The sequence below is a fragment of the Protopterus annectens genome, chromosome 10.part0, assembly GCF_019279795.1.
Source record: "Protopterus annectens isolate FY-2018-M chromosome 10.part0, PAN1.0, whole genome shotgun sequence".
Lineage (NCBI taxonomy): Eukaryota > Metazoa > Chordata > Ceratodontiformes > Protopteridae > Protopterus > Protopterus annectens.
Genome location: NC_056744.1, coordinates 1,397,174,401 through 1,397,190,942, shown reverse-complemented (window position 1 = coordinate 1,397,190,942; position 16,542 = coordinate 1,397,174,401). Strand labels below are relative to the sequence as shown.

Here is a 16,542-nt window from a genome sequence, read left to right as displayed (position 1 = left end):
GCTATCCTGAAGTTATGCACCAAAAAATACAATGAAATGGCATGCAAAGAGGAAAAGAATATAAAGGGTCATATCAATTTCATATTAGCTACATCACATTAAATAAATGAAATATTAATAACATTAAAAAAGTTAAGAAGTTAAGTTCAACAAATGTTCTTATTTAATATATACTGTTATATAACACTGTTATACAATTATAAAGTATTCAGGGATAGAGGTTATTGGGATTATGCAAAAGGTAAATTGTTGGGACACACACCTGTTTGTGTTATTGAAAAAATGTTGTAAAAAAGATGCATCATTATGAACATTTTGAAGGGAACAATACCACAATAGAAGGACACAACACATGTAGAGTGATCGTAAATTAAATCGATGTACATGTATATATATATTGCATATCTAACATTATAAATAAATATACTTATAACATAAAATTACAGGACGTACAACTGTTATACACATCCAATAGTATACCTGCATACTATGCCATTTGTGATTCGTTTTATTATGTCGGAAGACTTTATGACATTTTAGGAGACAGGAATCTTTTTTCTTTTAGATAAAAATTTAAAAAACCAATGCCCTTTGCACCAGACACATACAAGGTGAGATGGACACAAATTAAAAATTTTGTGTTGTTCAAAATTTCATTTTTATGTCTTCATCATTACATTACATTCAATTTAATTTTATTTTATTATTATCATGTTTTTGTGTGTATGATAAGTAGGATAGTTTAGTATGTTAGGTTGTGATGTTATTTTGATTAATTGGTCAATTTTTGAAGTAATTGAGTACAAAGCATTGTATATGAAGAAGTTTTTTTTTGAGCGAAACCTAAGGTCATCTTCGTTGTCTCAATAAACTGGTTTTGGATTTTTTCCATCTACCCGGTTGTATGCTGGTTGGCTGTTGATGACATCTCCTGGTTGCCTGCACATCCTCGTTGGGTTATTATAGTTTGTTCGTTGTTTGTACTTTGGGTAAGTTGGGCCACTCCCTACTCAACAGAATTCCAACAGTGAAAATGTTTGCCTTATTGTTTTTGTGTTCTAACGCATACCAGTTGCTTTGGCGAACAAGGAACTTGTAAAGACTGCCTGTTAAGTAAATCATTTTTTATGGCAAAAGACAGCGTTCCCTGTAATATAGCAGTTGTACTGTTTGAGCAGGTCTGGGTATCCCATGCTGGGTTGGCTTAACTGGAAACCTGTTCTAGCATATAATCTCATGAATTGATCATGTGACTGTACCAGTATGGGCAACTGTTAAACATAAACAGTTACTCATTCACCCCTTGGAGATTAGGAAGATATCTAGTCACTCTTGGTTACCTTAAACAATGGCACACACTGAATGCCACCTTTATAGCTTGGAACTTTAAGACGCTTTCACCTGTTGAAACCTGGAGCTTGGCATTTCCTCTCTGGTGCTGCCAATGGTTAAGGCTAAAGAGTGCTCCTTGGAAGGACAAAAAGTGGCAGTTCAAAAGAATTAAATGGCTTTCTGATGCTGTTCAGTTGTTCATTGAGCAAACCGTGCTAGTTTCCTTCAAGCATCTACATGAAGTATGAGGTTTAGAAAGGAATTCTTTTGAGAAGTTCAGCATTTCTGCAATACGTTAGTTAAATGCCCAGCAAGGCACCATGTGCCAGTCTCCTAATTTTATCTTATTCATGAGTTTTGCTTGAAGCCTATGCAGGGGCATTGTGGAGGAGGTGTCCGTAATTCAAGTAGTCCTGATGAAGCACACTGCAAGGACATGGAGCCTGGAGGGATAGCATTGTTTTTGCTGCAGTTGGAAAAGGAGTGCAAGTTGATGATGAAGAGGTTCTTTGCACAGCTGACTTGGAGCCTTAGACACCATCCTCATGTTTATGAGAGCTCTGTTTTATTTATTCATTAAGGTTATTGGAAGTGAGAGGGCCATGTAGCAAGGGTGAACATTGAACAACATATTGTGGTCAGATAAATTCTGGCCTTCCCCTGTAGTTTTTGGATTATATGAGAGTGGTGGTCATTTGTTCACGTTTTATGACGGTAGATATGATGTAACCTGGGGTACTATTTTGCACTGGTGGAGCAGGCTTAGGCCACATTACTTTACCCGTCAAACTCTGGGTTCTCCATGTCATTCTGGTGAAGTCCTGATATACTGAGTAGGGACAAAGTACTTAATTGTGGATCTGAGTTCTCACTGTGGGTTTGAGGGCTTTTTCAGTGGTATTCCTTCTGCCTTATGTTGGTTTTCACATTAAATTTTGGATAGATATCATGCTTGTGGTGGTTTACTTCCATTGTGTTTTAGTTGACACACATTCTGTGATTCAGTGGTGTTTCTTTAGGTTGTTGAATACACCTTTTTGCCTACTCCATCTCTCCAACAGAGAATGTACATTGCATCACAGTGGAAGACCTTGAGTCATTAAGGAATGCAGTCCTGTTTTGCTGATTTGAGGAAGAAAGTTCAGTTGTATGCACTGGATGTCAATGTTTTGGTTTAGAGATGACATGTAGGTAACTTCACGTCTTCTGGGGGTGGTTCAAAAACTGTTCACCCCTGAAGAGTTTTTTTCTCAATGTACCAACAACATTTCAAAAGAATGCAGCCATAGTTAATTCTTCTTTTCTGTCTTGTAATAGCCAGTAAGGCTCCACTGACTGTTAGACTTCTCACCTGCTCTGACTACCTGCGACTTTGGGCAGTTCTCCCTACTTCTTAGTTACTGAAATTGTTTGGCTTGTAATATTTAGCAGCAGAGTGACCTGCAATATGTCCAGTAGAAAATATTATGTACTATTAAAGACAGCAGAAAAGAAGCAAGATGTGCTGAGGACCCCGTGGTCTGTTTGTTTATTGAATGTTTCAACAAGTACTGCAGACCTGCATGTTATGAAGAAATAGCAAACATTTTTCATTTGTTCTAGGGTTCCTTATTGGATAGTCTGCATAGCTCTAGACATCCAAGCATAATGTCGAGGACCAGGACAGACGGTCACAAATGGAAATTGAATGAGGGGGTCTTCCAGAAATTGATCTAGTTGTGGAGAACAGCTCAAGTAGATCAGTTTGCTTCCTTTCAGCATACAACTGATCAAGTTTTGCTCCAGGATTCTTTGCAAACAGTTTTGGCAAACTGATGTTTTTTCATTGTCTTGACAGGAATGTGCATCTATGCATTTCCAGTGATGTCCAGGGTCATTCAGAAGATTCAGGAAGCCTCTCCAAAAATCATTGTGATGGCTTCTTTCTGGGACAAGCAACAGTAGTTCTTCCTTCTTGTGGACTTTGCCAAGGACCAACTACTGCAAGCTTCCTCATACAATGAATCTAGTCACATAAGACTGGGAGATTGATGCACTACAAATTGAAACCATTATGACTGACTGCCTAGATGATTCAATTTTTATACCTTTTAGGCACCTTTTTTCCTAAAGGTATGCAGGAAGTGGTTGAAGCAAAGAAATGTGTTACTAGCAATTCTTATATTTGTAAATGGAAAAGATTTGTTAGCTGGTGCCGCAGTGAGAACTAGGGCCCATTCATGGTTTCTGAACCACTGATTTTGCAGTATTTGTGAGAGTTAGTATCCTTTGGCCTTTCATATTCCTCAGTATCAAGGCTCATCTCTATACTATTTTAGTATGTCAGTCCACGGGTCCTCCCCTTTCTTAGTCTTTGGTCAAGCTATTCTTGAAATGGGTTTTACTTGTGTGTCCACTTTTAAACAGGTGGCTCCTTCGTGGGATCTTAACTTTGTGTTGGAAAAGTTTTTAATTCCTTTTGAACCAGCTCATCAGGCTGAATTATGGTTCACTACATGGAAAATTGTTTTGCTTATTGGTCTGACATCTGCAAGAAGAAGCTTTTATGAAGGGTCAACCCTATTTGATGTTCCAAGAAGACAGGGCTTCCCTGACAACTAATCCCTAATTTGTGCCTAAAGTGTTTTCAATATCTCTGTCTTCTTTACAGAACCTTAAAACCAAGTAGAAAGGATTCCTCACACTAGATCTGTGTAGGCAGCTTAAGTATTATCTTGACAGAGCTAAACCTGTCAAGAAAACTGAACAGCTGTTTATTTCCTATGAAGAGAAGAAAAAGAGCAGCCATGTCAAATCAAATTATTTTCAGGTGGTTGTTCCTGGCTTTTAATTTTTGTTATTCCAAAATAATAAAACTCTTCCAACAGGAGCAAGGCTCATTCTAAGAGGCCGTTGGCTTTTTCTATAGCTTTATGGAAGGGGATGAATTGTAGAAGAATTCTAGAGGCAGACACTTGGTTCTCTGTACATACTTTTACAAACCGTTACAAACTAGATTTTTCCAAGTCTACAACAAGCTATGCTAGGACTGATGTCCTAGGGCCTTCTGGTCCTCATCTTCCCAATCTGTGTTTACCTACCCATACAGCTGAGGCTGCTGTGGCAGTGATTATTATGAGCATAGTACAGTTGGGTAACTGGATGTGTGAATATATCACTGTTGCACTAGCCGCTCCCTTCAGCTCCTTTTCTTGTGCTCGTTTATGCCACAGTAAAGATTTGTATATCTATACTGAACTTAAATTTTTTTTTTTTTTTTTTTTTTTTTTTTTTTAAAGGACCATAGCTTTCCCTTTTTTGGGTTGGCAAGAAATTCCTAAAGCTTTTTGTACCACAGCTACTGATTTATTTATTTTTATTTATTTATATTTGTTGACCGGGAGTGTCCGACTGGACGTAGGTCCATTTTCAGCGGAGGCCCAGGGAGAAAGGCTCCACAGTTAAACTAAACAGACAGTAGTTACATTGGATTACATAGCGATTAACAATTTACATAGCAATTACTTACAACATATTTATAGATGAAGAACATAGTACATCAGTAGACAACTAGAATCTTTATCTGTGAAGTACATAACAGACATTAACAAATGTTACAATAAGAAGTCCCTGATGTATAAGTACTAGGCTTATGAGCATCTGAGCTTGCTATAATCAAGGTAGTGGAGTGGAAAGAAAGGGAGTGGTTGGGTGGGGTGGGTGAGAGTGGGAGTTGCAAGGGCATAACCAGCATGTATTTAGGTGCGCTTTTAGTAAAGTTTTGAAGTGTGTGCATGATGGTATGGAGGTAATTGTGGGTGGGAGGGAGTTCCATAATTTGGCTATGGTGCAAGAGAATAGTGCTTCACCAGCAGAGTTATTGGCTTTAGTGATCTGCAAGTGATTTTTGTTGCTGGATCTTAGTGGTCTGGTGGTGCAATAGGGTTGGGGTAGATTCTGGAGGGATGGGACATTTAGTGGGTGGTTTACTAGTTTGTGGGCAAGTGAGAGTTGATACCATTGAAGGAGGTGAGGGAGTTCAAGCCAGCCCAGTTCAGCAAGTGAGAGACAGGGATGTTTTCCAATGGAGCCTGTGCAGCAGATAACTGAATATTATTATTTTTAATTACGTTAATCTTGATTAAACATTTTTCAACAACTGTAGTATTTATAAATCTAGAGAAAGTGCCCATCAGTGTAATTGCAATTTGTGGAGTAAAAACAGCTGCAGTCTTCATTATATTATACCACCTTATTAATTACAGCATTAAATGTGTTAACAAAGAAGCTAACAGTTGTATTGTGTTTTTCTAATTATTTCTGCTGGATTGAGATGTTTGTTTTGCAGTATCATCATCTGAGAAATGTGTCCGTGGGAACTCTTCGTTATGAGACTAATGATGACAACATTACCGCAATGAACATATGTAAACATCACTATAGAAAGAGCAAAATGTCCCCATCAAATGAAACATTCTCCATAGACCCTACTACAGAAACCGGTATGTACTGATCACTTTTATATCTGTTGGTGGTCATGGTAAATATTTTACACTTTTTGTAATCTAGTTTGAGCAATAATTTCTTTTAGTACATTTTGCCTTATCCATTTGGAAGTTACTAACATGTCCTTGAATGCACCATACCAAAAAAAAAAAAAAAAAGTGGTTGCATACTTTGGGAATACAGTCGTTCAGATTTATCCTTTGCTTTTATGTTGTATGCAAAACAAATGTGAAACTTTGAATCTCACTTTGTTGCAGTACAGTAAGTGATAACTTCCATACATTTCCAAGTGTTTTACAGCAAGTGTGTTCAGGATGCCAGTATTGTGGCAGCTCTGTAGTGCTGAGGGAGCTCGCCCTGCCTGCAGCCCCAGTGAGCCTAGTTACACTATTGGACTTGGGTGTGTGATGAGTGGGCTCCAAAAATAAATGTGAAAAAGCAACTAATGGCAGCTTCCCGTCCCTGGAGAGGTTGTCTATGGAGTTTGGCCATAGTGGAACCACCTACAAAATGGACTTGGTGCTGCAGCTGAAAGCACCAGGGCTTATGGAGGTGCTGATTGAGCCAGGGACTGTGCAAGTACTGCAGCCTTTGTGTGGTTCTGCAGAAGCATGCTGCTGTAGTGGGCCCAATGTATAGCACTTTGCCTACATACTGGCAGAAATACGCAGAGGAGAGCACCACAGAAATTCCTTCACCCATCAGCGGCACTTCCTGGCTGCAAGGGATTCTACTTTTGCTTCCCCTCTCCATTACCCGCAATCCCAAAGGACTGGTCACTGAAGCGACAACTCCCTTTCATGGGATAAAAAAGGCAATGTTTTTGGATAGCAACATGGGAAGAAGTGTGTCATCGGAGATGAAGTTGGCTAGACTGCCCATGTTTAGTAGGATTCTTTGTTATATGATGTACAGCACTGAGTAGTGTTTCATTTAGCAATTCATTATTCCAAAGTTTGACCTGGTAGATTGGAACTTGAAGTATTTGCATGCATATGAATGACTCTTCATATTATTTATCCTCTTTCACTGACTCTGCGAATGCTTTGGTTCTTACAAGTTCTTTACTTCATCCTTGATTTGATGACATAGAATGATATGCTTCAAGTTCATGTTTGCATATTGTATAAAAATGTAAAAGTTTGAGGAACTTTATACATCCTATCTGCCTTTCTAGGGACAGCTGGTTAGCTATCAGGAATACAGTTAGTAAGATAGTTATCCTGTAAAGCAGACAGGACAGAATAAATGGGTGTAGGTTCTGGAAAATCCTTTAGTATCAACTCAGTGTTTCCTGAGGACTGAGAAACCTCAGTGTTATCACACTGAAAACACTGGGGCATTCTACCAATAGTGTCAGAGTAAGAGAAACCCTCAGTATTTTCTGAGGACTGAGAAACCTCAGTGTTATCACACTGAAAACGCTGGGGAATTCTACCAGTAGTGTCAGAGTAAGAGAAACCCTCAGTGTTTTCTGAGGACTGAGAAACCTCAGTGTTATCACACTGAAAACACTGGGGCATTCTACCAATAGTGTCAGAGTAAGAGAAACCCTCACAGCGAGAATCAAAACCTGAGATCTCCTCATTTGCATCAGAAATCTGAGGGCAAAACCCTGACTCCTGTCGATGCATTTTCTTGTTCAGATTCAAAATTTTGACTCTATTCAGGAAAAGAGGAATCAATCTGTCTTTTATCAGAAACTAATTAACGAGCAGGATCAATAGCCTGTATTAAACCCCAAGTCAGTACCAGCTCCAATCCACAGAAATTTGAAGTGGAATATATATATATATATATATATATATATATATATATATATATATATATATATATATGGATCTATCTGACAAGATCGAAAGCTCACAACACTGACAAACACATCACCGACAACCGACATCTTGACATCGGAAGAAAACCATGAAAAAGGAACATAAAATTCCCTTTCAACTGCTAGCAGTGGGGCTATGCCACCCTGCACCCCCCCCCGTAACTTTAATATACTAACTCCGAGATTGCACTGCAGTGCAGGAATGGAAATCTTTCCACTGTGCACTATAACTAGATGCCGGTTCTGCATTGTCAGCATTCCGAATGTCGATCATATGGTGTCGGACATATGGTTGTCGGAATTCTGGAGTGTTGGCAGTGTCAGGTAGACCTACATATGTAGATATATATATATATATATATATATATATATATATAGGACCAACCAATGTAATGGAAGCAGCTTCTTCCTGGGAATGGGCACAACATTCTGACACTACAGGGAAACCTTCCCTGTTCCCTCTCCCTTGTCCACTGAGGGGATTCCCATAGCCGCAAAGACTTAACCCCAGCTTTATAGCAGCTGTAGGTGCTACAGGAGAGAGATGTGTGTAAAAGATGAGGTATACAAAAAGGCCACATCAGTCACCCACCTGAGGTTAAAACAAATTGCTAGCCTGCTGTGGTGGCAAAGGTTGTTTGCTTAACATTTTCTTTTTGTGGCTGGAAGAAGGACAGACTGAAGTTGGTAGTCTGTGTTCCATGGTCAAGACAAAAATGTTGCCTTTTTCCTGGAGAAGGCGAGCAGCAAATGCCGGTAAAACTACCAGTCTACAAAAGTTACTTATTTTTTTTTTAAATAGTAAAAGCACTTTAAAACATAATGGGAGCCCCATAATGAAAAAGTAAACATAATTTCTCCACAAAAATATGTTTGCAGTTAGTTTGCACTATTTTTAAACTGACAAAAGCAAGTGCTGTGTTTAAACGAATGTTAATGCCTTGAGGCAGCCTGTTAAATAACACTCCTAACTTTAAAATAACTTTCATAAAATTTAAGAAAATGGAAGTTTTTTCCCCAAAGAGGACATATCTGCCCAGCAAAGAAAAGCACAAGCTGACCATCGATCTTCAAAAGCCTCAGAGGAGCGTACTCTTCAGCAGCAGTAAAGCTGTGAAGGGCTTTGCGCCCAGACTTGAGTTTTGCTCAGCTAGAGCTGTCTGGCAGTTTGGGCACATGGAAGGTACCCTGAAGCTTTGCAAGCTGGCTGGATGTTCTGTCTTTGGTGAGATGTAACCTATGAAATCCAACAAAATGTGCATAAAAGTCCAAAAATACACCAATAAACTTGAAACTGGACCCCAGAAGGAGCACAATAAAGCTCAGAGACAGTTGGGTACACTGAATTTAATGTGAAACAAAATCCATCGACATAAACATGCAAAACATTAACGCTCCAATAATTAAGTTTTCGTTTCAAAATCTTCCTCAGATGTGGGCTGATGTCTATATACTACTCATTTATAATCGTTTCAATTAAGAAAGTCCAATCCGAAACCTTTTAAATTACCATAATTAATTACAAGAGGTTAAAAACAGTACATGTTAAACATGTTTGTTAAAACTTCTTAAAATTGCTTAAGAACATGAAATGAATACATAAATAAGTGCACAGTAAAACTTGAATAAAAAATTCATATAATATTAAAAAACTCAATATTTTAAACATTTACAATTCTTCCAACAAGATAAAACCATTTATTTATTAATCTGGTTTATTACACCATCTTGTGGTCATATGGTAAATTGCACCAAAAATAAGCAATATAAACACTAACAAATTCCTATTTAGTAGGTTGTTGAGTTGCTTATGGTCAAAAGTTAAAGTGTGATTGAAACACTAGATCCTTGTTAAAGCTAAAAGAATAAAATCGAGTGATTTACACCATTACTACCATGGACATTATAACTTTGCAGCTCTAAGTTTGAGAAGGGGAGTAATGGGAATACATTCATTCAGTCCTTGCCATTTATTCGCCTGCAAGGTTACTTGCCACCAAAGCTCTCTATATTCAATCCTTTCTTCCCATAAGCCACCCCTTTCCTCACCTTTTACTCTTTCTAGTGTAAAAAAATAGAAAGTTTGTATCCTTACAATCCAACTTGTGTTTATATAGGGCATTAGTCCCTTTTTGTTTTGTACATCATACAGATGTTCGTAAATTCTTCTTTTTAATTTACGCTCAGTCTTCCCTATATAAAATGCTTGGCAAGACTCACATTTAGCCAAATACACACTGTACCCATATCATTACAGTTGGTGTATTCTTTTCCTTCTATCAGTTTTTCTACTTTCCAAGAATATTGCCTCTCTGCTGGCAGTATAAGGACACTGTGAACAGCGCCCACACTTAAAGGTTCCTTTCTTTTTTCTGTTGTTTCCTGAACCAGTTGTAAAATTCTTTTCTAATAAATTCTTTAAGCTGCAAGAATTTTGTAAACCCCCCCCTCAATTTTTCTTTGGCTATTTTGTCAAGATCTGTAACAGTAATGAATCTGTTCCATTCCTTGTCAACAATATTCCTAACCAAAGTCGAACTTGCATTAAATTCTAAAACCAAAGCCCTATTAAGATTCTCCTCCGATTTATTCTGTTCTATATTAGCTTCACTACACCCTAAAATTGGTTGGAATTTCCCTGTTCTTTCCCCCAGGATTTATTTTTCTACTTTGTCAATCAAAGGGTGTGGATAATTTCTTTTAACATTTGATTCAGAAGTTTCATTTCTTCAATATAGTCATCAGTATTAGAAGTCATTCTAGAGGACCTTATGTTTTGACCCCTTACCAAATTTCTTTTTTGGTGAACAGGATGAGCACTTAAAATGTAAATAAGAATTTGAATATGTTCTCTTCCTGTATACTCTAGAGTTGAACTTGTTGTCTTTCTTATATATCTCTATATCCAAGTAGTATAATTTTTCCTGTTCTACATTATATGTAAATTTTAAAAAGTTTGTGCTGTTGTTTAAAAACTGTATAAAATGAGGAATTTCTTCTTTGGGTGCATTCCAAAAAATATAAATGTCATCCAAAAATCTTTTATATAACAACCACTTCTGGTTGTATATAGAATTAAAGACCATTTTTTCTTCCCATTTAGCTAACACCAAATTTGCATATGGTGGTGCGCAAGCTGCGCCCATAACTACACCCTTTATTTGATGAAAATATTCCCCCTTAAAATAAAGAAAATTTTACTTAAGGACCAAATCCAGTAACTGTAAAATCACTGTACATTTATTGTGTGTTAGGTTCCTGTCCTCAAATATTATTTCTTCCAACAAAATTAAACCCTCCTCATGGGGGATACTGGAAAAAAAGTTTTATTACGTCAATAGTAAGAAAATACATATCTTCTTTGTACAATTCTTGTTTTACACACGTAAGAAAGTCCCAAGAATCTCTAAGGATATTGTTTCACTTTAACCATGAGTTTTTCAACTTTAAATCAATGTATTTGGCAAGGGGTAAAGTTTTGGACCCTTCCGCCAAAACAATAGGCCTTAAAGGTGGATCCATCCCATCTTTTATGCAGTTTGGGAATTCCAAATATAGTTAGTTTTCTTGGTTTCTCCACCTTTAGGTACTTGTACATTTTATTGTCTATTAATCCTTCAAGTAAAAGTTCCTCAATGGCCATACCTATCCTTTGATAAGCTATATTTATTTCATTTCTTGAAATATTAATGTACCTACTGGTGTCTTAGAATTTCGTTCATCTTACCTTCTTAAGTAAGGGCATCCATTAAAACTATTCCTCCCCCTTTATCCAGTTTCATAACCCTTGTGTTCGTGTAATTTCTTAATTCGTTTAAAACACTATTTTCTCATCTGTCAAGGTTTGTTTTGTACCTTATTTTATCAAAACTACTTATTTCTTCAACTAAACACTCAACATTTTTTATTTGTGGGTGTAGGGGGGGGGGTTGAATGTGCTCTTCCTTCCCAAATTGGTTGACCCTATGGTAGTGTTATGACAAAAAAAAAAAATTCAAGGTTGATTTTTCTTAAAAAAAACAAAACAATATGTTTGCAGTTAGTTTACACTTTTTAAACTGACAAAAGCAAGTGCTGTGTTTAAAAGAATGTTAATGTCTTGAGACAACCTGTTAAATAACACTCCTAACTTTAAAATAACTTTCCTGAAAAGAAAAGCAATAAAACACCAACAAAATGTAAGAAAATGGAAGTTTTTTCCCCAAAGAGGACATATCTGCCCAGCAAAGAAAAGCACAAGCCGACCATCGATCTTCAAAAGCCTCAGAGGAGCGTACTCTTCAGCAACAGTAAAGCTGTGAAGGGCTTTGCGCTCAGACTTGAGTTTTGCTCAGCTAGAACTGCCTGACAGTTTGGGCACATGGAAGGTACCGTAAAGCTTTGCAAGCTGGCTGGATGTTCTGTCTTTGGTGAGATGTAACCTATACTACTAATGCTAGTGCAGTAGTGATCAATATGAAGAACATTTATGAATTAACGATGCAACAAACTTCCAAGCCTAGACACAGTCTCCATTATGAACCACTGTCTGAATAACTGAATACAATGTATTTAGTGCTTTCATCAAAGCATATAACACTTGACTTCATTTATGAATTCTCAGTTGTGAAGAGCAAAGAAAAGGAAATGGACTTTGAAAACAGAGATTTCTGTGTTCTTTGTAAACTACAGTTCTCTCTGATTACTGCTCTACCAAGGAAAAAATCTAAGGTCACTTGTGACCTACTTGGAAAATTCCAGGCTCCTGATGTATGTACATGCATAGTGGACTGTCTTCTGTTCATTACACATGTAGTAGATAGTACTAGAAAAAGTTAAAGTATAAGCCTGCTTCGCAGTAGAGAGCCCTTCATGAATTGGTCTTGGCCAGTGTCAAAGGTGAGGTGAGCAGTCATATCAAGCCACCACATATATTTGGTGTGTGACAGAGCAGTTCATTAGAACATCTACTACTATGGTAAGTTCAGCTTGCACAATTGTACTTTACTCCTGCATTTAAAGCCAAGATGTAGTGTTATAGACCATTTCTTCAGGAATTGTCCAAAGTACATTAGAGTGACCACTTGAAAAATGGAAGCCATCTAACCACTTAAATGTCTGCCATTTTATTATTTTAAACATATTTTTAATGTAAGAAATGGAAAAAATATTTAATTTTATGCATATGTTAATCAGGGAAGCCCACTGGGCACAAGGATCCATTTTCCGAGATGACCTGGAAGCATTGTGTGGTTAAGAGATTAGCGCATAGTCACACAGTTATAAAGTGAGAATTGAAGGAATCAAACTCAGGACTACAGTATGAAACTCATTAGCAGCTTAACAATGTGTTGATGTGTTAAGCTGCTGAATGATAACTGAGAAATGTTAACATCTAACGATTACCAAATGCTAATATCATAACATTTTTAATGATTTGTCATTTATCACTGCACATGTCTCTATTTTCAGGTGGGATTCCTCAGATGTAACAATTTTTTGGGAAAGAAAGACAATAGGACACTATAGTGACCATTACATACAATCATATCTATATGCAGTCCACCTTGACTATAGCTGCATGGGTTCATAAGTATTACTAGGCTGATGGCACAAGTGCCTTTACAAGCCTAGCCAATAATACCCAGGATATGACAATAGTATATCTTAATGCCCCAGATATGGGATGGGGGTAATATCAGGTTATTGGATCTTTGAGTGTTGGAGCCCTGAGTCATTTTACATACTGCCTGTGTCCATAAGGGACATGGGTAGTACCCCACAAGTGAATTTATGGTTCCCCATCCATTAAATAACTCTCCTAACTTATCCAAATTCTTTTTGAAGAGAGTGAGGGGACAGGCTTTGTTTTACGAAGATGGGAAGTTTATTCCATAGATGAGGTAGCTGTTGGGATATGAATCTGTCTCTCCAGCAAGTTCTGCTAAAGTCACAAATAAGGTTCAGGTCCATGGAACGTGTAACCCTCGTATAATTGTCTTGCAAATATTTAACATTTTCATCAGGGCTAGTTGAAAGAATGTCTTGTTATAGATGAGGCATTAGTCACCTCTCAATAAAAGATATGAGATGGAGTAAAGGGGTAAGGCTTTTATTCAGTCTGCATAAATATGCGTCTTACGTTTTTATTTATTTTTTTTTAGTGAGAAACTTCTGGGGCTGCTCCAGTTGGCATAAGTGCCTGATTGGGTATATGTAGAAGGGAGAACTCTATTATGTATTATGAGCCTGATGACACTGACTTCCTTTGATCTTGATGCCATGCCTTTACTTATAAGTTGAGCCACACAGAAGGATTTCCTCACTACCGTAGCTACCTGGTTGTCAAAGTTTAGGTCACTATCTATCTGTGTTCCTAGGTCCCTCAACACTGGGTCTACTTTTAGGTATGTGCTATCAGTATTTTAATATGCAGGTTTATCTGATTTACTGAAGGTATGATTACACCATTTTTTAGCATTTAGTCTCAGACCTTGGTTTTGGCACCAGTTGTTTGTCATTTTTAGGCCTGTTTGTAGGATGTCAGCATTGTTTGGGGATTCATTGATTACTCCCAACTTAGTCATTTGCAAAATTGTTGAGTCAGAGACCCCAAACATTAGTCTTCACTTCAGAGAAGTATATACCAGACAGGAGGGTGGTACACTCTAGTAACCGGTTTCTTATTGGAAGTGGATTCACCTGTCTGGACAGCATGTGTCCTATCAGTGAGCCTGAGTAAGTGTATCTATGATCCCTGAGTGGGGGATTGTGTCTAAAGCTTTGGCCATGTCTAGATAAGTGATGTGTACCATTTTACCCTCATCTGTGGCCCTGGTGATTTTTCTCAAAGAAGTCCACCAGATTCAACAGGCAAGACCTCCCTTTGACAAAAACAACTTAGGTCTTGTCCAGTATTTGGAGGGTTCCTATGTCATTATTGATCAGGTCCATGATAATTCTCTCCATGGACTTGCAAATATGACTGGTCCAGCTTATGGGTCTGCATTTCCCTTGGTCAGTTTATAGGCTCCCCTTGTGCAGATTATGGCTATGGTTTCAGTTTTTTCACTACAGTAATAGCCTCCTCCCAGTCATCTTCTGTCTCCTATCCTTTTACCTCCTTCCATGCCTGTTCTCCCTTTCTTTCCCACTGTCATACTTTTCTGAAAATTGAGGAACACGTCCTATGTTTTTTGCTATTCTGTGAAAGATTTTCTTAACTGACTTTTTCCTTAAACATTCTTTTACCTCATCAGTCCAGATGTCTCCTAACCATTCCCTTCCTATCTAGACCTTCCTTATTTCTTTAACAAATATTACAGTGTTATCCTGTCCCTTTTCAACAACCTCTACCTTTGTCCAGTCTCCATTCTTCCATTCCTTTATTTCTGATGTATTTTTCTTCAGACTCTTCTCCACACTGCTTATGTTTTCCTTGTGATTTCCTGTGAGCTCTCCTCTACATTTGTGTGTAGGCCCTCCTTCAGACTCCTCTTTCTTTTCCTTCCTCCTAGGAATCTTTGTTTTATATTGTTTCTTCATTTTTTTTCTTTCACTGGCGTCTGAATATAGGCACGAGAACTCTCATCCCCATGCTTATTTTGGCCTGTAGTCTCTCTTCAGCTCATGTAACCTGTTTTTCTTTTCTGGTTTCTGGTGTACCTTAGCAGGTAATCCTGTCTGGGGTGGGGGGGGGGGGATCATCACTTTGTGTGTTAACCATCCCTGTCAAGGTGTTCATCTTTGTTACACTTATTCAAATTCCTAGATGTATTTTACTTCAGTTTCTTATAGTTATCTTCATCACCTGACTATATGCAAAACTTGCAGGCACAGTTGTTTTACCCCCACTTTATTCTTTGTCCTGTGTAGGATGTCCCCTCGTTTGGCCCTGTGATAATCCCCACAGTCTTCCTCATGTTACAGTCCAGCCCCAACTCTCTTCTGAATTCTCCATGAGCTCCAGGGCCATCTTCCTTGCCTTTTCAGCATTTTCTGCCAGGTGGGTACAGTTATTTGACAGTTGGTAAAACCTTTGTTTTCTTCCTTCACATTCCAGTTGTCCCATAGTCCCTTCTCATCTTCTGTCAGCATCACTGTGACCCAGATAAGTAAGTGTGTAGAAATTGTGCTTCTTTGCTGTATTTCCATCCTTATAGGTACTCATTTAATGTGATCACTGTTTAATTTTGGGATTGTCCATGAATTTTTATATAACCGTTTTATCTCACCTAGGAATCTTAAAATACCCTCCATTGTTTTTTACCAAACTCTATAAAGCTTAGTACCTCTCTCCAGTTTTCCACCACCATTCTTACCTGTACATTCACTGGTGTGGTTTTTTTTTTCTAGATTGGCTCAAATCTTTGCATCCTCATTAAGAATTGATAGTAGCTTGTAGGCACATGGGTTTATGACCCCCCCCCACCCTTCTTGAGGAAGATGATAACCCTCACTTCTTAATCATTTGGTGCCAGTTGTTTTTTCCATGTGCCATAAATACCAGTGCCAAGTGTTAATTTAGTTACAGAACTCCACTAAGAACTTGTGTAATCTTATTGCTTACTTTTTCTGAAAACATATTCATTTTCTTTACTTCATGACGTCATGTGATTTATTGTTCGAGTGCAACAACTTTCTTGCCTACCTGAACTTGTGCACTTTCATGAGTTGTTCTAGAGTAATTTTTTGTAATATTCTGCATTCTGCTCTTTTATTTCTTCGTCATTTCATACGACCACTCCATCTTTGCTTTCCAGCTTCCTGGTCATTCTTTTCATTTGATCTTCAATGGTAGCATCTTTTAAATTTCCTTTCTTTGCTCACCAGAATTTCTTCCCTTTTCCTCAACTTTCTCAAGCCTTTGATGTTTTTTGTTATTGAATCTGGTTATTTTTTCATTCTTTGCCTTC

At 37.8% G+C, this 16,542-nt stretch overlaps 1 protein-coding gene across 2 annotated transcripts in view; it reads left to right on the top strand.

Moving 5' to 3' along the window:
• LOC122813614 (mucolipin-2-like) overlaps positions 1-16,542 on the top strand; it is a 1,348,087-nt gene that overhangs the window by 954,530 nt on the left and 377,015 nt on the right. For both annotated transcript variants that reach the window (XM_044086031.1, XM_044086029.1), the window contains one exon: positions 5,660-5,813. In XM_044086031.1, coding sequence (XP_043941966.1) covers positions 5,660-5,813 — 154 coding nt within the window. The remainder of the gene's footprint in view (positions 1-5,659; positions 5,814-16,542) is intronic.